Source organism: Hypanus sabinus, chromosome 5 (genome assembly GCF_030144855.1).
Source record: "Hypanus sabinus isolate sHypSab1 chromosome 5, sHypSab1.hap1, whole genome shotgun sequence".
Lineage (NCBI taxonomy): Eukaryota > Metazoa > Chordata > Chondrichthyes > Myliobatiformes > Dasyatidae > Hypanus > Hypanus sabinus.
In genome coordinates this window covers 162,018,350-162,042,858 of record NC_082710.1, presented here as the reverse complement: position 1 = coordinate 162,042,858, position 24,509 = coordinate 162,018,350, and the positions used below count along the sequence as shown (strand labels likewise).

General features: G+C 43.0%; 1 protein-coding gene across 3 annotated transcripts in view; it reads right to left on the bottom strand.

The window, feature by feature from the left end:
- LOC132394519 (uncharacterized) overlaps positions 1–24,509 on the bottom strand; it is a 180,151-nt gene that overhangs the window by 125,019 nt on the left and 30,623 nt on the right. For all 3 annotated transcript variants that reach the window (XM_059970785.1, XM_059970786.1, XM_059970787.1), the window contains exons 2-6: positions 15,672–15,962; positions 8,836–9,096; positions 6,842–6,958; positions 3,848–3,949; positions 237–350 (exon numbers count right to left, since the gene is read on the bottom strand). In XM_059970785.1, the coding sequence (XP_059826768.1) occupies positions 237–350; positions 3,848–3,949; positions 6,842–6,958; positions 8,836–9,096; positions 15,672–15,962 (885 nt within the window). The remainder of the gene's footprint in view (positions 1–236; positions 351–3,847; positions 3,950–6,841; positions 6,959–8,835; positions 9,097–15,671; positions 15,963–24,509) is intronic.

Here is a 24,509-nt window from a genome sequence, read left to right as displayed (position 1 = left end):
AGTCAGTTCAGAAACAATTCCCAAATATTTCCAGGCATTCTGTGTCACTGCAAAACATCAGCTCATAGCTGGAATGAACAGGACAACTTCACCCAAATGTAGAGGACTGGAACAGTTGCTGGAACAGGGTGTTGGTAATTCAGATGAGATTTAATTTGATTTTTTTTTTGAAAATATGTGACATTTCACTTGCTTGCAAATTTATATCCAAGTGTGTATTAAACAATGAAAGATACCTTCCAGTAGTTCCCAGATCTTGCTCACATACGGAAGTGCATTGATATAAAGTGAAGAAAGCTGCAATCCTATGATCATCACACAAATCACAACCAAGTCCAATTGTGAAATGCCTGCAATTAAAAATAAATCAAATAAGCAAACATGTAACAAAGCTCCAGAGAAATGTCAATGAAAACTTCCAGTGGTTGCAACAACCAAACTCTTACACTGGTGTCCCAGTGAAGGGAACGTGCCAATTCCCACCCAGTGTGCCAACCTGTGACCCAGACCTGCACCAGCAGACCCTGTATAGATTAACAAGACTCTGAACTCCAATGTCAGGCAAGAATGAATAATTCACTGTGCCCACTCTATTTTCCACGTGGGTCTCCAGCCCAGTCTTTACATGTCACCTGCTGCCAATTTCTGCACTGGCTGCTCCTCCTGGTTCCAATGGCCAGACCTTAAGGAGTTCATTAAGGTCCATAGTCTCTTTCTCCCAACATTCACAACAGTTGTTTATGGAGCAAACATAAATTTCCCAGAAAGTTGTTGAAATTTTCATTCCAATTCTGACCAGTTTCTGTCGCGTCTGCTGAGAAGAGAAAGCTGTACACGGCATTCATCGAACACTCAGACATGTCAGTCACTGTCACCAGCTCCGTCACTCCAGATGTTTGTGTTGGAAAGTCAGATGGTGAACAGAGGAAGGAAACAGGAGTGTTTCTGACAGCTGCTTTGACTCTGCATATCTATTCACTGATGTACATAGATTGAAAAATTCAGACAAATTCTGTGAATGGGAGCCACTGTGAAAATCTACTTTAACTCTGCCCACCATCTTGGTGAATCTTTTCTGCACTCTCTCTAGTCTAATCACTTTCTGACAGGCTGCATCACTGTCTGGTGTGGGGGGTGGGGGTCGGATACTGCACAGGACCGAAAGAAGCTGCAGAGGGTTGTAAGTTTAGTCGGCTCCATCCTGGGTACCAGCCTACAAAGTACCCAGGACATCTTCAGGGAGCAGTGGCTCAGAAAGCCAGCGTCCATTATTAAAGACCCCCAGCACCCAGGGCATGCCCTTTTCTCACTGTTACCATAAGTTGTGTAGATTGTAACTCAGGGGGATTACTACCATCAGGTAGGAGGTACAGAAGCCTGAAGGCACACACTCAGCAATTCAGGAATAGATTCTTCCCCTCTGCCATCTGATTCCTAAATGGATATTGAGCCCTTGAATACAACCTCTTTTTTAAGCATATAATATTTGTCTTTTACATGATTTTTAATCTAGTCAGTATGCATATACTGTAAATGATTTAGTTAGTTATTATTATTATTATTATTATTATTATTATTATTATTTTCTTCTATATTATGTATTGCATTGAACTGCTGCTGCTAAGATAAAAAATATTTACGACACATGCTGGTGCTAATAAACATGATTCTGATTATGTAATATGAATTTATGATTATATTTATTTATGTAATATTTATTTATGTCTGCAAGATTGGAACAGAGTACTCCAGGTGTGGCCTGACTAAAGATAGTACAGTTGTAACGTGACGTCCCAACCTTGTACTCGATGCCCTATCGATGAAGGCAAGCACACCACGCACCTTCTTTACAATCCTGTCTCTCTGTGTCACCACTTCCAGGGAACTATGCACTTGTCCTAAGTTAATTACCGCCTCCATTCCTATGCCCTCATACACAGATGATCTTGGTCTTTTTGTACACTTCTGAATCACAGCAAGCAGGCAGAGGAGTAAGTCACTGGTTTTTCGGGAAAAAGTTCAGGTTTTTTTTCAAACTACTTGGGAATATTGTGTGCAGTTTTGGTCCCCTAATCTGAGGAAAGACATTCTTGCCATAGAGGGAGTACGAAGAAGGTTCACCAGATTGATTCCTGGGATGGCAGGACTTTCATATGAAGAAAGACTGGACTGACTGGGTTTATACTCGCTGGAATTTAGAAGATTGAGGGGAGAACTTATTGAAGCAAATAAAATTCTAAAGGGATTGGACAGGCTAGGTGCAGGAAGATTGTTCCCGATGTTGGGGAAGTCCAAAACGAGGGGTTACAGTTAAAGGATAAAGGTGATGCCTTTTAGGACCGAGATGAGGAGAAACTTCTTCACACAGAGAGTGGTGGATCTGTGGAATTCTCTGCCACAGGAAATAGTTGAGGCCAGTTCATTGGCTATATTTAAGAGGGAGTTAGATATGGCTCTTGTGGCTAAAGGGATCAGGGGGTATGGAGAGAAAGCGGGTATAGGGTTCTGAGTTGGATGATCAGCCATGATCATACAGAATGGTGGTGCAGGCTCAAAGGGCCGAATGGCCTACTCCTGCACCTATTTTCTATGTTTCTAGACAACTTTCTTCACTGTCCACTATCACACCAATTTTGCTGTTGTCCACAGATTTACTGATCATGTCACCTACATTTTTGTCCAAATCGTTAACGTCAATGACACACAACAGGGGACCGAGCACCAATCACTGCAGTACACTATTTGTCATCCATTGCCACCTCTGCCTCTGACAGCCAAGCTAAATCTGCTTTAGTGATGCTGGTTGGGAGAATTATTTTCTTGGATCCTGGTGAGAACTTTGTTTCTCTTTAGGAAATAGCACCAGGTGATCCGTTACATTCTCCCAGGGAACATAAATGGTTCCTTGGTTTCATGTCTCATCCAAAGGCAGAGGTGTACTGGAGTGTTAAATTATCAGAGATCACACAGACCAGGACTGCATTCCCTGCAGTTTACTCAGGTGTAATTGGAGTTTTCAAGGTATAATGGTAAATGGAAGCTATTTCCACATGTTGGGACTGAGAAACGTTACCACAGAAATTCCCTTACACAACACCGTTTTGATTCAGTGTTTTACAGTTGGGATTTACTTTTTCCAGAGTGGAAATGCCCTCCACTGAAATTCAATAGTGTGCTGTGTACAGTGGTCACCCTCACACCCTAATGGGGTTTCCACATCCGGAACACTGGTGATGTCATTTCCTGTGCAACATCCTCCTGTCGGGAAACTGCAGTGTCGTTAGACTGGAACTTGGAGATGCTCCTGACTACCTGCCATGGTCTCCCCTCAGTGAGTAAATGTAGCCTCAGTAACACCGTCTGAAGTCCCCATCACTTGTTTAAATGGCCAAGACCAGACTTCTGAAACTGCAACACTTCCCTCGCACTGGTTTGGGGGATGTGGGTCCTGTGGTTACTCCCCTCAGCTTGTCCTGAGAGGCTGATATTGAGCATCCCACTGGAATCTCTCATGATGGGAACTGGGTAGAGACTCCAGGAAACTAACCCAGAGACAATAAACTACTGGTCTCTGTGTGCTGACACTGTGATATCATTGTATGAACACAATTAAACCTCAATCAAATCCGGCACATCAGCAGCCCCTCAGGATTAGGGTTGATCTGTTTCCACCTCAGTACCATGGGTTCTGAAGTGAATATTATTATTATTATTTAAATATTATGATTTAACTGCATCATTCCAGAATAATAATTATTTTGCTCTCCTTAACATTTGTGTACAAGGAAACGACGTTAAAAAATTCTGAATTAAACAATTGTGAATGATAAGAGTTTTGGTCACGTACCTCCAACCACAGACCAATACACGAACACAATGTACATGGCGATAAGTGACAAAGTATTACAGATCCACAGGATTAGAAAATAAAATCTGTATCCCAGACATCCTGTGGAGAAATAAAAAAGAATATGAAAGCCGTTAACAATCAATGCAGACTGATTGTAACACTGGAGGCCATTCTGGACATCAATCAATGCTAGCTCCCCAGGAAGCAATCACAATCCCACCGTTGACCCCACTTTAACTGTTACTCTCTCACCCCAGTTGTTACCAATGACAAACCCTCCATCTCATCTCCCCAAATGTAAAATACATAACAGTAAATGTCCTTGGTGAGAACTATTTTAAACCATCAGATCCAGCTGCACCTGATTCAGCATCATCGGTCTTCCTCCCCATCACTAAGTTATTTGTTCAAAGATTAACCTGAAGTGCAAGAATAATCCCTGATTTGCTCTTGTCTCTGTAATTTTGCTCCAACAACATGTTAGATGCCGATCGATGGGTGTGACTGAGACTGTCCACCTGTCTCTGTGGTTCCCTGCCATCCCTTTGCCCCCTGGATCAATGTTCCCAAATGTTCCTGTTGCCCTGGTGTTGAAATTGCATCTCTCTCTCACTGGATTCTATCCCATCTCAGTTCTAATTTCAGTTTATCTACAAAGCCACCGTGTGTCTGTGTCAGGCTTCGTGTCTGTGGACTCACTTTCATCAACTTCAGTTCTGAATGTTATCTGTTTAATTTTATTGTTTGCATTTTTTTCTACACATCGGGTGTTTGATGATCTTCTTTTTCATGGGTTCTATTGTGTGTCTTTGTTTTGTGGCTGCCTGTAAGGAGACGGATCTCAGTGTTGTATATCGTACACATACTTTGATAATAAATGTACTTTGAACTTTGATGTACCATCCCCGTTCTAATCCTGCCCCTTCTTGTTCAATTGATCCTCTTCACTGCCAACTTCTCTTCCAGGGCAAATGTTAACTGACATTGTTAATGGTTCCTTCTCCTCAGATATTGACCTCCTACTTTGAAATCTCCCATCGGCACCTCCCTGCATTTAAATAAAAGCAAAATCCTGCAGCTCAGCCATGGCAACATCACTGTCTGGTCATTGAAATCCATCCAGTTGCCTGGTGACTGGAGCTGAACACAATGTGTCCAAAACAATATAGTGACTGGAAAACCCCACGTGTTGAGAATCTAAAATACACTCAGTGGCCACTTTATTAGGTACACCTGTACACCTGCTCGTTAATGTGAATATCTAATCAGCCAATCATGTGGCAGCAACTCAATGCATAATAACATCCAAACATTGTCATGAGGTTCAATTGTAGTTCAGACCAAACACTAGAATGAGGCAGAAATGTGATCTCACTGACTTTGACTGTGGAATGATTGTTGGTGCCAGATGTGGTGGTTTGAGGATCTCAGAAACTGCTGATCTACTGAGATTGTCATGCACAACAGTCTCTAGAGTTCACAGAGAATGGTCCAAAATGCAAAATAAAACATCCAGTGAGTGACAGTTCTGTGGCTGAAAATGTTTTGTCAGAGAATGGCCAGACTGTATCAAGCTGACAGGAAGGTGACAGTAATTCAAATACCCATGTGTTACAACAGTGGTGTGCAGCAGAACATCTTTGACAGACAACATATCGAACCTTGAAGTGGATGGGCTACAGCAGCAGAAGACCATGAACACGCACTCAGTGGCCACTTTATTAGGTACAGAAGGGAGCTGATAAAGTGGTCACTGAGTGTATCAGAGAAAATGCTGGAGGGACACTGCAGTAGAAGCAGCATTTGTGCAGAGATTTGATGATTCTAGTCACAGAGAAGAGTGGGAGAAATCCTGAGAAATACAAGAGAAGGAAAACAATGGAGTACGATACACTGCAGTTGCTGGAAATTTGGAATCAAAAAGAATTCCAGATTTCCATTGCTGCATCTGTGGAGAGTGGAAAACAGAGTTTTGGTCACACACTCTGAACTTGTATCAGAAGTGGTCAGTTCTAACATACACCGTAATGGCTGGTTATCTGAAATTGATAAATTCATTATTGCAGCTCTTGGGACTCAATGTGGAATAAGGGATGCTGTTCCTCAATGGGCTTTGCTGGAACTGGGGAAGAGGTTAAAGATGGGAAATCAGAGAGAAAACTAAAGTGATGGGCAACTGGAAGCTCACTGTTACCCTCGGTGTTCTGCAAAGTGGTCACACAACCTGTAATGGTTTCTCCAATGTGCAGGAAACTGCTGTGAGGACACAGAATTGGAAGTACAAGTCACTCACTGCTTTCCCTGGAGGGGTTATATGTGTGCCAGGAATGGGGAAAGGGAAGAGGTAATAAAGCAGGTGTTGCATCTTCTTTGGTTCTGGGAGACAGAGGTGTCCCATGTGGAAAACTGCATTGGAAAGAGAGGTTCCTTCAAAATTAACTTTTGCAAACACCCAAGAGAAATTGCCACCGAGTCTGAAAGAAAGAGCCACATGTACTGTACGCTCACCAGCAGGTCTGAGAGACAACTGCTCAACCCCCTGACACTAGATGGGGAGTAGAACTCCCTTCACAACTCTGCCCTCTATGTGAATGAGGTCCCTGTTTCCGAAGGCACAGCCACCATCAGGATGAAAGGGCATCTTTCCCTCAGTCCCACCTCTAAACAGACTTGGTGACACAGTGAGACGAGACAACACAATGCAGCAAACACGAGTGAATGAAGTCGGCTCCTCTCATGGCCACTTCTCCCAAATATCTTCTGCAGTTTGGTCAGAGGTGACTCCAGGACTGTTTCACTGCAAAGCATCTCAAAACTGGGACAAAATGGAAAATTTCACCCACAGGTCACAGGGTCAGAGGGGAAGTGGAGGGAGGGGTCAGTGGTGTAATTGATTTCCCACATTTTCCCTTGATTATGTTAAAGTTCATTCAGGTTTACTGGGTGGAGTCTGAAAGTTCATGCAAGAGCAAATTAATCAATGACAGATACCTCCGAGGGTTTTCCACCTCCTCTGGTCTGGTAACACGGCTGACTGAAGAGATGCTGCAGAAATCACCTGTCCTGCAGTCAATACAGCAATCAGTATAACACCATTGAGGGAAAACCCTGAAATTAAAATTAAATTCAAATCATTAAACATCTCACGGGCAGTGGATTACAAATGATGCAACAACCAGAATGTTCCACAATTTCCTGCCGAGGAGGGAATGTTCCAGCCCCCATCTAATCTCACCGATCTGTGACCCAGGCTGACACCAACTGACTCTACTCTGAGAATCATTAATCACAATGCATCGTTATACCCGTCAAGAATGGATTATTCAGATTCATTTATTTATCAGATGTACATCACAACATACAATGAAATGTATTGTTTGCATTAACAACCAACACAACCTGAGGATGTGCTGAGGGCAGGGCAGCCTGCAAGTGTCACCACACACTCTGGTGCTACTTTCCACCTGATGTCAGGGGCTGCTACACAAATGCACATGTGGGCAGTTTGTTCAAATTGATCGGTGAAGTGCATTATCTGCCGATTGATCCATCCCAAGAGTAGGAAGATTGAGAAGAGCATACAAACTCAAGGAGCCAATTCTAAAAGGGTTACACCAACAAGACATTTGTTGAAAGGGTTAAGAAAGTAGCTTAACAAAGTTAGGATCTTTGCCTTCATGAATAGAGGCATAAAGTGGAAGATCATAGTGAAACTTTCTAAATCCAGTCGTGATTGGGAATGAAGGTGACTGGGAGAAGAACGGAAAATATCTTGTGGATTTTCTTTATGCTGTTACATATCCTGTAACTGGATAACTTACCAGCAAAGATAGAGAGGTCTGTTGAAGTCTGTTGTCACTATTTTCAAACGTTTTATTCGTAAAGGGACACAAAGGCAGGGTTAATACATACATTCAGATAAGTCACATTGTCAATACTCAATCTAAAGCGCGGGTATATTAATAATCATCATTCTTAAATGAGCTCTGCTGATGTCTAGGGGTTAATAGATTGTCCGTTGGAAATATAAAAGTCACTCTGAAAGTCTGCTGGCCTCAGCTCTTTGAAAATCGCTGTGTTTTGGAGTGGGGCGCCCGAGAGAGAGAGATTGGGGCAGAGAAGAGAAAGAACTTGCTGAGTCTCGATGAATCTTCCGTGAAAATCGGGGGAGCGTTGGTTTCCTCTCCCCGATGTCAGTTAAAAGCGGTTTTCTGTGATTCCAGCCACAAATTCCAGTCCCGGAATCTAACGCATGTGGCTTCCTTCAGAATGGCTTCCCGCTACTGCGGGACACTCTCGTGTCTTCTTGGTGCGTCTGAGGGGCTGTCCCCCTGAGACTCTCCTTTATACTTCCTCACGGGGTCGCAGGTGTCAATCAGGTTGGGATGAGGCAATCTCTCTCTCAACCAGCCCACCTTGCCCGAGGGCTTTACACGTGGTCTCCATGAGACAATAGTCGCTGTTGTCTTTATTCTGTATCGCTGGTGGTACCTGCAACTTGGCACGTATCTCTCTCTCTCTCCGACTGGGTCTACTGACCCCCCCCCCCCCCCCAACAGGTGCTCTTACAATTCTACGGAAGGAGAGGGCTGCTCCCGCTCCTTCGGCCCCTCAGAGCTGTGGTACCTTCATAACAATGCACAGTAGTGGACAGGGTCTAGAATTCATCGTCAGGAATAGTGAAGGGATAATCAACCGTAATTTCATATGAGGGCTGGATAATTATCTGATAAAAGAAATTACAGAGCTGTGGGGAGAGGACAGAACAATAGGAATCAGTTGTGTGCTCAGTGATAGAACCAATCTATTCTTAAAGGGCTGAATGGCTTCCTTCTCTGTGATAACTGTTCTGGGATTCTGTGAACCCAATTAATTCAGCTTTTGCCTCTCTCTGCTGCAACACTGATTTGCATCGACTGCATTCAATAGCCCACCAATATGGTCTAAATGTTAACTGCAAAATGTCATTCATAAATGAAGCTCACCTCGCAACATTAAGGTGTAGTTTGTCTGGATGGAGCTGGCAGGATTGGTTGTGATGCAGGTGTACACTCCACGGTCTTCGCATGAAGAGCCTGAGATAACAAGTGTTCTGTTTCCATCTGTTAGTTGGTGACGCTGGGAGATTTCCCCTCCATTCTTTTGCCACTGATACACATACGGATCTCCAAAGACATCACAGGTGAGCTCGACCGTGAAACCCAGTGATTTGATATTGGTAGATATGGAAGCTTTTGACAGCTTATCTAAAGGAGAGAATATGAAACAATGATATTCCTATCTTGATGTAGACTGCAATCTTACCATGTGACATTGTAGCAGATATGTACAAAGGAACGAAAGCACAGTCAGTTCTGCACACCAAATATATACACAACAATGGAAATAAAAGCCATTTAACTCCGCAACCCTGCTCTGTCATTGCACAAGATCACAGCTAACCTGATGGTAGATGTTCCCATCTCTTACAATAACAGTTCACCTCTCTGCTTATCCAGGATCTATCTACCTCTGCCTCAAAAATATTCAAAGATTCCAAACAATCTTCTTCAGAGCTGTGGAAGCAAAAACTCAAAACTGTTTCATCTCTGTTTTAGACGTTGATTTGTAAGTTCATGGAAGTGCCAGTCAGAGCAGGAATAGGATGATGGTACAGATGAATGAGTGGCTCAGGAAGTGATGTTCGAACCTTTTCCCCGTTCAGATAACAGTCCGCACTATTGTTCCTTTTACCAAAATGTATTATCATACATTTCACAACACTGTTCCATCTGCCACTTTTTTGCCCACTCTTCCAATTTGTCAAAGTCCTGCTGCAATCATATTGCTTCTTCAGCACTACCTACCCCCAACTATCTTCATATCATCTGCAAACTTTGTCACAAAGCCATCAATTCCATTATCTAAATCACTGACAAACAATATGAAAAGTAGCAGTCCCAATACCAACCTCCCCCCCCCCCCCCCAAGAACACCACTCACCACCGGCAGCCAACCAGAAAAGGCCCATTTTTCCCCCACTCACTGCCTCCTGCCTGCCGGCCGTTCTGCTATCCATTGCTGAATCTTTCCTGTAGCACCATAGGATTTTATTGTGTTAAACAGCCTCATTTCTGGTACCTTATCAAATATCTTCTGAAAATCCAAGCAAATGACATCCACTGCCTCTCATTTGCCCACATTGCTGGTTACTTCCTTGAAGAACTCTAACAAAATTGTCAGGGAAGATTTCCCTTCACAGAAACCATGCTGACTTGGACTTATTTTACCATTAGTCTCCAAAAACCACGAAACCTCATCCTTAATATTAGACTCCAACACGTCCCCAACCACTGGGGTTAGGCAAACTGGACTACAATATCCTTTCTTTTGCCTTCTTCCTCCCTTCTTAAGGGGAACTGGCCAAAATTGACTGGAAAGGGAGATGAGCACAGATGACAGCAGAGCAGCAATGGCGAGAGTTTCTGAGAAAATGAGGGATGTGCAAGGCAAATATATTCCAAATAAGAAGAAATTTTTGAATGGAAGGACACTACTGTAGCTGACAAGTGAAGTCAGAGCCAAAGTACAAGCAAAAGAGAGGGCATACAAGGAAGCCAAAGCTAGTGGGGAGATAGAGGACTGGGACCTTTTTAAAAATTTACAGAAGGAAACTAAGAAGATCATTAGGAAGGAAAAGATGAATTATGAAAGGAAGCTGGTGACTAATATCAAAGATATGAAAAGCTTTTATAAATATATGAAGGGTAAAAGAGAGTTGAGGGTAGATATAGGACCAATACAAAATGACGCTGGTGGTATTGTAATGAGAGATGCAGAGATGACAGAGCAACTGAATGTGTATTTTGCATCAGTCTTGACAGTGGAAGACATCTGCAGTTTGCCGGACATTGGAGAGTGCCAGGAAAGTGAAGTATGTGCAGTGAAAATCATGTTTCAGAATGTGCTCAGGAAACTTATTGGTGGATTAAGTGAGGGTGGATAAATCTCCTCGACCTGATGGAATACATCCTGGGGTTCTGAAGGAAGTTGCTAGAGAGATTGCAGAGGCAATAACAATAATCTTTCTGGAATTGATAGATCCTGGCATTGTACTGATGACCGGAAAATTGCAAATGTTACTGCGCTATTTAAGAAGGGTGGCAGGCAGCAGAATGGAAACTATAGACCTGTTAGTCTGACATCAGTGGTTGGGAATTTGTTGGAATCGATTCATAAGGATGAGATTACCGAGTCCCTGGAGGCAAATGACAGGATAGGCCAAAGCCAGCATGGTTTCCTGAAAGGAAAATCCTGCCTGACAAACCTACTGCAATTTTCTGAGGAAATTCCAAGCAGGGGAGACAAAGGAGATGCAGTAGATGTGGTGTACTTGGATTTTCAGAAGGTCTTTGACAAGGTGCCACACAAGAGGCTGCTTAGCAAGATAAGAGCCCATGGAATTACAGGGAAGTTACTAGCATGGGTGGAGCATTGGCTGATCGGCAGAAAACAGAGAGTGGGAATGAAGGGATCCCAGTCTGGCTGGCTGGCGGTTACCAGTGAAGTTCCACAGGGGTTGGTGTTGGACCCGCTGCTTTTTACAATGTTCATTAATGAACTATGGGATTAACGGATTTCTGGCTAAATCTGCCAATGATACAAATGTAACCCTCAGGCTTGGCCAGCTCGTGTTCGTCTTGGGGAAAACAGCCTTTGGTCCCACCAAACTGAGAAATCATGTTTGTGTGGATGCTGTGTAATGTTCCGCTCAGTTACAAACCCACGCCGCAAAATATCAGACAGTGCACCATATGCAATTAAATGATTGCACTCTATGAAACTTAATCTGAATATAGAGTTAGTAATGGAAATTTTTTTTAAAAGGCCTAATTCAAGGAAAAGTCAAAAGTGCATGTTGGAGTTCACTCAGTCTCCATTCTTCCATTATCGATCTCCTCCGTGCGTCGCCGACCTTCGGACCACCAGACTCCAGTTCATTCCGTCCGGTGGTCTACCACCTCTCTCCACACGTCTTCCCTCTTCATCTCTCCTTTACAAAGAACTTGAAAAACTTCCTTCCAGATTCACAAGACTGAACAACAATCTCTGATTGGCTAACATGCAAACCACTGTCCTGTTATCTCCAGCCATAACCCAAACATTGCTGCGACAGAGAAACCGTTTCCTCAGCAGTGAACATTGCAGAGAAGCCATTACATTAGCAGTGAATCCTTACAGCACATTACACAAAGATGGGTGGAGGAGCGAGTAGTGTTGAGGAAACAGAGAGCCTGCAGAGAGACCTAGATGGTTTAAGGGAATGGGCAAAGAAGTGGAAAATGAAATACAATGTTGGAAAGTATACGGTCATGCACTTTGGTGGAAGAAATAAACAGGCAGACCATTATTTAGATGGAAAGAGAATTCAAAATGCAGAGATGCAAAGGGACTTGGGAGTCCTTGTGCAGGATACCCTAAACCTCCAGGTTTAATCAGTGGTGAAGAAAGTGAATGCAATGTTGGCATTCATTTCTATAGAATATAAGAGCAGGGATGTGATGTTGAGACTCAAAAAGGCACTCGTTGATGACACTTGGAAGTATTGTGTGCAGTTTCAGGCTCCTTATTTTAGAAAGGATATACTGACATTGGAGACGGTCCAGAGAAGATTCACAAGAATGATTCCGGGAGTGAAAGGGTTACTGTATGAGGAGCATCTGGCAGCTCTTGGACTTGGCGTTCAGGAGAATGAGGGGGGGATCTCATAGAAACATTCCAAATGCTAAAATGCCTGAAAGATTATATATGGTAAAGTTATTTCCCATGGTCTAGGACAAATTGCACAGCTTCAGGATTGAACGTCCATTTTGAACAGAGATGTGGAGAAATTAGTCAGGGGGTGATATATCAGTGGAATCTGTTACGATGAGCAACTGTGGAGGCCAAGTCTTTGGGTGTATCTAAGGCAGAGAAAGACATGTTCTTTATTAGCCAGGGCATCAAAGGGTATGGGGAGAAGTCACGGGAGTGGGAATGATTGAAAGAATTGTATCAGCCCATGATTGAATGGTGGAGCAGAATTGATGGGCTGAATGGCCTACTTCTACGCCTATATCTTTCGTTCTTAGAGATTGGAGAGACATTTTCAATCTTCTAGTACCCCGGGACCATGGCAGAATCAAGTGATTCTTGAAAGATCATGACCAATGCATCCATTATCTCTTCAGCAACCTCTCTCAGGACTCTGGGATGTAGTCCATCTGTCCCAGGTGACTTATCCACCTTAAGACCTTTCACTTTGCCGCACACTTTTTCCTTTGTAATCACAGTGACACTCACGGACCTCTGACACACTGCTAGTGTCTTCCACAGTGAAGACTGATACAAAGTCCCGATTAAGTTCATCTGCCATTTCTTTGTCTCAAATTACTACTTCACTGGCATCACTTTCCAGTGGACCAATATCAACTCTCACCTCCCTTTTACTCTTTATATAATTGAAGAAGCTTTTGGTATCCTGCTTTATATTATTGGCCAGTCTGTGCTCAAATTTTATCTTTTCCCTTCATATAGCTTTTTAGTTGCCTTTTGCAGGATTTTAAAAGCTTCCCAATCATCCATCTTCCCACTCACTCCACTTTGATTCAAGTGTCTGATGGTTGAGGGTGAAAACTTGTTTCTGAATGAGTGGTGGGGTCCCTGATGATGGAGGCTGCTTTCCTGCAACAACTCTCCATGTAGATGTGCTCAATGGTGGGGAGGGCTTTACCCGTGATGGACTGGGCCGTATCCACTACTCCTTGTAGGATTTTCTGTTGAAGGGCATTGGTGGTTCCAATGATGCAGCCAGTCAATATACTCTCCACCACACATCTACAGAAGTCTGTCAGATTTTCAGGTGTCACGCCGAATCTCTGCAAATTTCGAAGGGAGTAGAGGCACTGCTGCACCTTCTTCATTTTGTTCTTAACTGCTGACTCAGCACTGGTCCTCTGTAATGATAACGCCAAGGAATTTAAAGTTGCCGACCCTCTCCGACTCTGATCCTCTGGTGGGAATGGCTCATGGACCTCTGGTTTCCTCCTGAAGTCAATAATCAGGTCCTTAGTCTTGCTGACATTGGGGAAGAGGTTATTGCTGTGGCACCACTCAGACAGATATTCAGTCCCCCTCCTATATGTTGATTCATCACCACCTTTCATCCCAGAGTCACCACCAGCTCCAAGAACTCTTGCTGTTTTCCCAGTGGGACTGAGCAGCCTCACACATGGAAATGCTTTCCTGACTTTTGTCATGAGGAACAGACATTGAAATCAATGAAACAGGCACTGCCGTGGAAACCATCAGACACGACACCTCAGGAGGAAGGGGAAGGTGTACATTTAATAGGCTGTGGAATTACCCCCTCCCTCAGACTCCATTAGTGCATTTTGACCCACCGGTGACCCATCTGCAGAGGGAACATCGATACCCTGACACCTCAGCATTTTCAATAAGATTCTGGTCTTGTTATTTCAGAGAACATCCTCAGGTTTGTTGTCTTTTCATCAGCCATGCTCAATATATTTCTCTTGATCACCTTCTTCAGGGGCTGAATGTTTTGTCAGAAGCAGGGTTTAAACAATAAGATTAATGTGATCATTGTGAGCATTGTATGGATTTTAAAAACATAAGCAGAGACACCAATCTTAATTCTTTTTTATATCCTCCGTCTTCCTCTTTGATAAGTTTCCCAAAATTCTAGTCCTTATCTCAGTATCTCGAATTACCAAACACATTGGAAAAGTTTAACAGAATACCCAGCTGACTTCACAGTGCAGAGAATGGTTTTATCACACGTAATAAACATCTCAGTAAGAATTTGGTGGGGTGGAATTTGGCAGCTGCAGGAGCTTTCTCTATCTTTGAAAAGTAATATTAATCTTGTCTTCCCTGTTTTTAAAACTCTTACTGGTTTGTGACCAGAGTACGTCACAGAATCACTTTCCTTTCATAATCCTGCTCAGGCTCTCACGTTTTCTGCCACCGGCCTCATAAACTGTGAACTTAATACCTGAAACTATAAGGAATTCAGACACAGTTGAAACACTTAAATACCAGCTTAAAATCTATTTATTTAACTTTGCTTTCAACAAATGTCATTTTGTCTTTTATTTGCATGTTTATTTTACATATTTGTACTTTTATCCCATTGCAAAGCAATTGAACTACATCAGCTGTGTGAAAAGAGCTTGATAAATAAATTTCTTCGTCTGATTGTTATCATTATTGAAATTTTTTCCATCATCATGTCACTCCCCTTTCCCCATTTTCCACACTAACATGATGCATTTTGTACCTCCCTCCCCTCCCATCCCTTCTCTTGCTACTTTTTCCATTTCTCCACCTTTTCCATCCATCCACACTTTCACTTCACAACCATTTCCTTCTGTTCTCTCCGACAGAAAACCCAAGCCTCAGGTTTGACAAACAGTTCCTCTTCTCTCATCCCACCAGTGCAGCAATGTGTTGGATCAAATCCCGAATGGGCTCCTCGTTGGGATGACAGGTACTCACAGAGATGGGGGTTGAATGACGACTACATTCAATATCTGCACCTCAGTGTTTATTCTATGAGGTGAGTCACCCAAATTAGCCTCAACTGGAAAATACAATCACAAAAACTATGGCGAATTCTGTACCCAATCACATCCTGTACAAACACAGGGATGAAAGAAAAATGGTTGTCTATGAGGAAGGGTTAGATTTATCTTGGAATAGGTTAAAAGGTCAACATAACATTGTGGGCCAAATGGCCTGAACTATATTGTGCTGTTCTATGAAAGATAAAACTACCTACCAAAGAGGCGTAGTTGTATTATTCTCAGCTCTTGTCCACCCACAATGAAGGTGTAATTTCCTTGGTCACCACGTTCTGCTCCATTCACAGTCAGAGCACCATTAGAGGTATTAAAGTGCAGACGAAACTTGAACTGGTCACTCGGTTCCACTGAGCTGTGACCTGGGACATGAAGCAAAATGCTCCTGCCGTTGAAGGTCCAAACTTTTTCACTCTTGCTGGGATCAACTTTGAGTTCAGGATCCAGTAAAACTGATGAGCCAAGGACACCAACCTTTTGTTTACCTTTATCTGTTAATAAAAATATTTGTACTCATTTAAAATGTGGTGGCTGTGAAAAATTTAAACAGGGAACTTTGTGAAACTACAGCAAATGAGAACATACTACTGAATAGATATTGTGCCACTCTTTACTGGGGTTACAGGAACTTGTCTTTCGGACAAGAATGTTGTGGAAATTCTTTCTGGCCCAGCCTCCCACCCCGAGCCCCTCATCAACTTTGGCTGATCCGACACTCTCACACTATACCTGTTCAAGCCAGACCCCAGTGCTTCTGATCTACACTGGCTCCGGAACTGACAATTCACTGGCTTCAAATTTCTCTATTCTCCATCTCTCAGAAAGTTGAATTGCCTCACCATCAGATTTCTCTGGGGTTCATTCATCCCCTTTTCTGGAACATTCTTCAGTTTCAACACCTTGGTAACACAGGGGACAGGCAGAACCTCAGCACGTGGTGGTACCTGGTGCCCATGTATTTAGGTTCCACACACAGCCTGATGCAGACACACATGAAGTTGGTCATCAGGGTGAGGGACACATTGGGTAAATTGTTGCGCCCGTTATACAGGGACTTCTGCATTGTGTTCTGCGCCTCACCCACCCCATCTCGGACCCCCAGATGAACCTGAAAGCAGCTCGGGTGATTCTCAAGCTGGAGGAGCGGGGCACGGGCAACACTTGCACCAAGTACAGCAGCCTGAGAGAACCTCACACTTGTTGACCAGGTTCTTCCCAGATATCGATAGGGAGCGTCCTCCCCACAGACCCAATTTCAGTTTTATCCTCTCAGTCCAGTCCAGGCAATTATTCAAAGTTCAAAATACAAAGTAAATGTATTATCAAAGTACATATATGTAACCATATACATCAATAAGATTTATTCTCTTGAGGGCATTCACAGTAACTACAAGAAACACAAATGAATCAAGAATTAACACCACCATCCAAAAAAATACAAAAGAAGATATAATAATAGTAATAAATTCGTAAATATCAAGATCAAGAGATGAACTGTCTTTCAAAGCAAGTCCACTGGTTGTGGAAACATTTCAATGATGGGGAAAGTGAAGTTGAGTGAAGTTATCCCCTTTGTTTCCAGAGCTTAACAATGGTTGAGGGGTAATAACTGTTCCTGAACCTGGTGGTGTGAGCCCTGAGGCTCCTGTAATTCTTCCTGATGGCAGCAGTGAGAAGAGGGCACAACCTGGGTGGTGGGAGATCCTGATGATGAATGTTACTTTGCTGCTACATTACTCTGTGTAGATGTGCTCAGTTGTTGGGAGGGTTTTCCTTGATGATGGACTGGACCATATCCGATACTTTTTGGAGGATTTACCATTCAAAGTCATTGATGTTTCCATATCAGTCTGTGACACAACCAGCAAATATACTCACCACCATACATCTATTCACTAAGGAGAAGGATATTGTATTGTGTAAGGTAAGGGAAACAAGTAGGGTAGTTATGGAAACTATGATTATTAAAGAAGAGGAAGTACTAATGCTTTTAAAGAATATAAAAGTGGAGAAGTCTCCGGGTCCTGATAGGATATTCCCTAGGTCCTTGAGGGAAGTTAGTGTAGAAATCGCAGAGGCTCTGACAGAAATATTTCAAATGTCATTAGAAACAGGGATGGTGCTGGGGGATTGGCGTATTGCTCATGTGGTTCCATTGTTTAAAAATGGTTCTCAGAGTAAACCTAGCAATTATCAGCCTGTAAGTTTGATGTCAGTGGTGGGTAAATTAATGGAAAGTATTCTTCGAGATGGTATAGATAATTATCTGGATAGACAGGGTCTGATTAGGAACAGTCAACATGGATTTGTGCATGGAAGGTCATGTTTGACAAATCTTATTGAATTTTGTGACGAGGTTACCAGGAAAGTTGAAGAGGGTAAAGCAGTGGATATTGTCTATATGGACCAGTAAGGCCTTTGACAAGGTTCTGCATGGAAGGTTAGTTAGGAAGGTTCAGTCGTTACGTATTAATATTGAAGTAATAAAATGGATTCAACAATGGCTGGTTGGGAAATGCCAGAGGGTAGTGGTGGATAACTGTTTGTCGGGTTGGAGGCTAGTGACTACTGGTGTGCCTCAGGGATCTGTACTGAGTCCAATGTTGTTTGTCATATACATTAATGATCTGGATGATGGGGTGGTGAATTGGATTAGTAAGTATGCAGATGATACTAAGATAGGTGGCGTTGTGGATAATAAAGTAGGTTTTCAAAGCTTGCAGAGAGATTTAGGCCAGTTAGAACAGTGGGCTGAAAGATAGCAGATTGAGTTTAATGCTGAGAAGTGTGAGGTATTACATTTTGGTAGGAATAATCAAAAATCGGACATACCATAAATTCCGGAATATAAGCCGCTACTTTTTTCCCACGCTTTGAACACTGCGGCAACACTGCGGCCTATACTACGGTGTGGCTAATGCATGTTTTTTTTTTCATGCCGCCGAAAACATTTTGCCTCGTAACAGTAGACCAATAAAATTGATGAGTAGTTCACAGAGGTCCAATGAATTTGTACAATAATTCAAGCGCACTTTCACAAATTATTGTAAATCAGTCATTTGTACTCACCCTCATCAACATGGAAAACACTCGAAGAAAAGCATATGATGCAGCTTTTAAGTTAAAGGTGATCAATCTGGCGGTTGAAGAAGGAAATCGAGCTGCTGCACATAATCTTGGCATAAATGAATCGATGGTGAGACGCTGGAGACGCCAGCGTGAAGAACTGAGTCAATGCAAAAGGACGACAAAAGCTTTCAGAGGTAATCATAGCAGATGGCCCGAACTTGAAAACTTTCTTGAAGACTGGGTTAACACACAGAGAGCAGGCGGCCGCGGTGTTTCCACCGTGCAGATCAGACTGAAGGCTAAAGCAATCGCCACCAAAATGTAAATCGAAGATTTTAGAGGTGGGCCATCGTGGTGTTTTAGATTTATGAGACGAAAAGGCCTGTCCGTCAGGGTACGCACGACTCTGTGTCAGCAGCTCCCACCCGACCACGAGGAAAAGCTTGCTAACTTCCGCACATTCACTCAAACAAAGATAGCGGAGAATTCCATCGGGCCAGATGATATCATAAATATGGATGAAGTACCTTTGACGTTTGACCTGCCTCTCACTCGGACTGTTAATAAAAAAGGTGACTCGTCCATCACACTGAAAACAAGTGGCCATGAGAGAACGCATTTTACTTGTGTTCTGAGCTGCACAGCATCCGGACTAAAGCTTCCACCGATGGTGATTTTTAAGCGGCTGACAATGAAAGTTCAGTGAAAGCTGCCATCAAGAGTACAAACTCAATTCCAGCTGTGATTCCTGGGGGCACCACGAAGTATTTGCAGCCACTGGACACCAGCGTGAATCGGGCATTTAAAGTGGCGCTGCGCGTTGAGTGGGAGGCTTGGATGACGAGCGGCGAGAAATCCTTTACCAAAACAGGACGCATGCGAAGAGCATCTTTAACTCAAGTCTGCCAGTGGATCCTAAATGCGTGGAGCCGTGTCACAACATCCACCATCACCAGCGGGTTTCGAAAGGCTGGACTGCTGCGTGATGAAGAGGACCGCGTGCGCTCAAGTGAGAGCGACAACGAAGAGACTGAAGTGAGTGACGAGATCCTGAGGTTGTTCAATTTGGACACTGAATGGCTTTGATGGTTTTAGTGCGCAGGAGGAAGATGAAGAAGGCGATCAATAACTTTTCCTGGTAGGCTGCAGTATATATATTTTCTTTACCAGTCGTTAGGAGATATTGCAATGTTGTTTGTGCACTGTTCATTAAAAAAGTATACGCAACGTAATTTGTGTGTTACCGATACGTATGTATATTTAAAAGTTGCTGTGTTACAGACACTGTTCGAAAAAAAGCATTTGCAATATGTATTTGTTTATGTTACCATACGGATTTAACTAAATGTTAAAAAATCCTCACCTGTAATATCTTTGTGTAAATATCTCATATTACAACGTGGGGCACCTGCGGCTTAAAATCCGGTGCGGCCTGTACAAGTACAAAATTGATTTTCTTTCTAAAATTAGAGCGTGCGGCTTTTAATCAGGTGCGCTCTGTAGTCCGGAATCTACGGTACATGGTAAATGGTAGGGCATTGAGGAACGCAGTAGAGCAGAGTGATCTAGGAATAATGGTGCATAGTTCCCTGAAGGTAGAATCTCATGTGGACAGGGTGGTGAAGAAAGCTTTTGGTATGCTGGCCTTTATAAATCAGAGCACTGAGTATAGGAGTGAGGATGTAATGTTCAAATTGTACAAGGCATTGGTGAGGCCAAATTTGGAATATTGTGTACAGTTCTGGTCACCGAATTATAGGAAAGATGTTACAAAATAGAGAGAGTACAGAGAAGTATGGGATGAGTGTAGGTCGGTGGGATTAGGCGAGAGTAAGCATTCGGCCGGACTAGAAGGGCCGAGATGGCCTGTTTCCCTGCTGTAATTGTTATATGGTTATATAGTGGTTTGTCAGTTTTAGATGTTATGTCAAGTCTTTGCAAACTCCTGAGTCATTTGACTCAGCCTACGACAGTGGTGTTGTCAGCAAACTTGAATGTGGCATTGGAGCTGTGCTTAGCCACACAGTCATCAGTGTAAAGCGAGTAGAGCAGGGCTATAAGCAGAGAGATCCTATGGTGCTCCTGTGCTGATAGAGACTTTGGAGAGGGTTCAGAGAAGATTCACAAGAATGATTCCGGGAGTGAAAGGGTTACCGTATGAGAAATGGTAGCTCTGGCAGCTCTTGAGCTGTATTCCCTGGAGTTCAGGAGAATGAAGGAGGATCTCATAGAAACATTCCAAATGTTAAAAGGCCTGAACAGATTAGATATGGCAAAGTTATTTCCCATGGTAGGGGAGTCTAGGACAAAGGGCAGGACTTCGGGTTTGAAGGACGCCCATTTAGAACAGAGATGCGAAGAAATTACTTCAGTCAGAGAGTTGTAAATCTGTAGAAATTTGTGCCACGAGCAACTGTGGAGGCCAAGTCACTGAGTGTATTTAAGGCAGGGCATCAAAGGGTATCAAACAGGGGAGTGGGGATGATTGGACAAATTGTATCAGCACATGATTGAATGGCAGAGCAGACTCGAGGGGCCAAATGGCCTACTTCTGCTCCTATAACTTTCCAGTGGCCTTTTGTTGGATTTTAAAAGCTTCCCAATCATCCATCTTCCCACTCACTCCATTTTGATTCAAGAGTCTGATGATTGAGGGGTTAAACCTGTTTCTGAATGTGGCGGTGTGCGTTCTAAGGCTCCCATACCTTCATCCTGATAGCAGCAATGAGAGGAGAGCGTAACCTGGGTGGTGGGGTCTCTGATGATGGAGGCTGCTTTCCTGCAACAACTCTCCATGTAGATATGCTCAATGGTGGGGAGGGCTTTACCCGTGATGGACTGGGCCGTATCCACTGCGCCTTGTAGGATTTTCTGTTGAAGGGCATTGGTGGTTCCAATGATGCAGCCAGTCAATATACTCTCCACCACACATCTACAGAAGTCTGTCAGATTTTCAGGTGTCACGCTGAATCTCCGCAAATTTCGAAGGGAGTAGAGGCACTGCTGCACCTTCTTCATTTTGCTCTTAACTGCTGCCTCAGCACAAGTCCTCTGTAATGATAACACCAAGGAATTTAAAGTTGCCGACCCTCTCTGACTCTGATCCTCTGGTGGGAATGGCTCCTGGACCTCTGGTTTCCTCCTGAAGTCAGTAATCAGGTCCTTGGTCTTGCTGACATTGAGGAAGAGGTTATTGCTGTGGCACCACTCAGACAGATATTCAGTCCCCCTCCTGCATGTTGATTCATCACCACCTTTCATCCCAGAATTACCACCAGCTCCAAGAACTCTTGCTGTTTTCCCAGTGGGACTGAGCAGCCTCACACATGGAAATGCTTTGCTGACTTTTGTCATGAGGAACAGACATTGAAATCAATGAAACGGGCGCTGCCGTGGAAACCATCAGACTTGATACCTCGGGAGGAAAGGGAAGGTGTACATTCAATAAGCTATGGAATTACCCCCTCCCTCACACTCCTTTAGTGCATTTTGACCCACCAGTTACCCGTCTGCACGGGGAACATCAATACCCTGGCAGCCTTTTAAATAAGATTCTGGTCTTGTTGCTTCAGAGAACATCCTCAGGTTTGTCGCATTTTTGTCAGACAGGCCTGAAATATTTCTCATTGATAATCTTCTCCAGGGGCTGAATGTTTATGTTTAAGCAGGGTTTAATCAAAAGATTAAGGTGATCATTGTGGGCATTGTATGTATTTCAAAAACATAAACAGAGACACCAATCTTAGTCCTTTTTATATCCTCCATCTTCCTCCCTGGTTAGTTTCCCAAAATTCTAGTCCTTCTCTCAGTACCTGGAATTGCCAAACAGAATGGAAAAGTTTATGACAATACATTGCTGACTTCCCAGTGCTGACAATGGTTTTATCACATAAACACGCCAATAAAAATATGGTGGGGTGGAATTTGGCAGCTCCAGAAGCTTTCTGTATCTTTTAAAATTAATATTAATCTTGTTTTCCCTGTTTTTAAATCTCTAAATGGTTTGTGACCAGAGTACATCACAGAATCACTTTCCTTTCATAATCCTGCTCAGGCTCTCACGTTTTCTGCCACCGGTATCTTAAATTAAAAAAAAATCTCCCTCAGAAGAAAATAGGCAGGTCAGCTTTTTTAAACTATGCTACTAAATGCTGGAATTCAATACCTAAAACTATAGGGAGGCAAATTCAGTTGATACTTTTAAATGACAGCTTAAAAGTATTTTTACCTTGGTTTTAATGTACATACTTTTGTCTTTTATTTATGTTTATTTTTTATATTTGTACTTTTATCCAATTGCAAAGCATTCGAACTACATCATCTGTGTGAAAAGTGCTCAATAAATTAAGTTCTTTTTATTATCATTGTTATTGAAAATTGTTCCATCATGATGCCATGCCCCTTTCCCCATTTCCCACACTAATCTAATGCATTTTCTACCTCCCTCCCTCCCATCCCTTCTCTTGCTACTTTTTCCATTTCTCCACCTTTTCCATCATTCCACACTTTCACTTCACAACCATTTCCTTCTGTTCTCTCCAACAGAAAACCCAAGCCTCAGGTTTGACAAACAGTTCTTCTTCTCTCACCCCACCAGTGCAGCAATGAGTGTTGGATCAAATCCTGAACGGGCTCCTCCTTGGGATGGCAGGTACATCACAGCGATGGGGGTTAAATGACGGCTGCATTCAATATCTGCACCTCAGTGTTTATTCTATCAGGTGAGGTACCCAACTTAGCAAATGGAAATTATAACTGCAAAAACTATGGTGAATTCTGGACCAAATTCCATCCTGAATAAGCACACGGATGAAAGAAAAATGGATGTCTATGTGGGATGGAAGGCTTAGATTTATCTTGAAATAGGTCAATGATCTGGATGATAATGTGGCAAATTGGATTAGCAAATTTGATGATGACACAAAGATGGGAGGTGTAGTGGACAGTGAGGAAGGTTTTCAAAGCTTGCAGAGGGATTTGGATCAGTTGGAGGAACGGGCTGAAAAACGGCAGTGGAGTTTAATGCGGACAAGTATGAGGTATTGCACTTTAGAAGGTCAAACCAAGGTAGAACATACAAGGTAAATGGTAGGACACTGAGGGTGCAGTAGAACAGAGGTATCTGGGAGTACAGATACATAATTCCCTAAAAGTGGCGTCACAAGTAGATAGGGTTGTAAAGAGAGCTTTTGGTACATTGGCCTTTCGAAATCAAAGTATTGAGTATAAGAGTTGGAATGTAATGGTGAGGTTGTATAAGACATTGGTGAGACCGAATTTGGAGTATTGTGTGCAGTTTTGGTCACTTAATTACAGGAAGGATATTAATAAAGTTGAAAGAGTGCAGAGAAGGTTTACAAGGATGTTGCCGGAACTTGAGAAACTGAACTACAGAGAAAGGTTGAATGGTTAGGATTTTATTCCCTGGAGCATAGGAGAATGAGGGGAGATTTGATAGAGGTGTATAAAATTATGATGGGTATAGGTAGAGTGAATGCAAGCAGGCTTTTTCCACTGAGGCCAGGGGAGGAAAAAACCAGAGGTCATGGATTAAGGGTGAAGGGGAAAATGTTTAAAGGGAACATTGGGGGGGGGGGGGTTTCTCACGCAGAGAGTGGTGGGAGTGTGGAATGAGCTGCCAGATGAAGTGGTGAATGCGGGCTCACTTTTGACATTTAAGAAAAACTTGGACAGGTATATGGATGAGAGGGGTTTGGAGGGATATGGCCCAGGTGCAGGTCAGTGGGACTAGGCAGAAAAATGGTTCGGCACAGCCAAGAAGGGCCAAAATGCCTGTTTCTGTGCTGTCATGTTCTACGGTTCTACAGTTCTCTAGAAGTAACACACCACTAACTCCGGACCCATTCTCAGCACACTAGATACGTACTAACAGAAAAGAAATATTACCAGAAACTTCCTTGCTTACTTCCTTAGAACCTCCAGGTATATTTGCCCAAGACTGTTGAGCT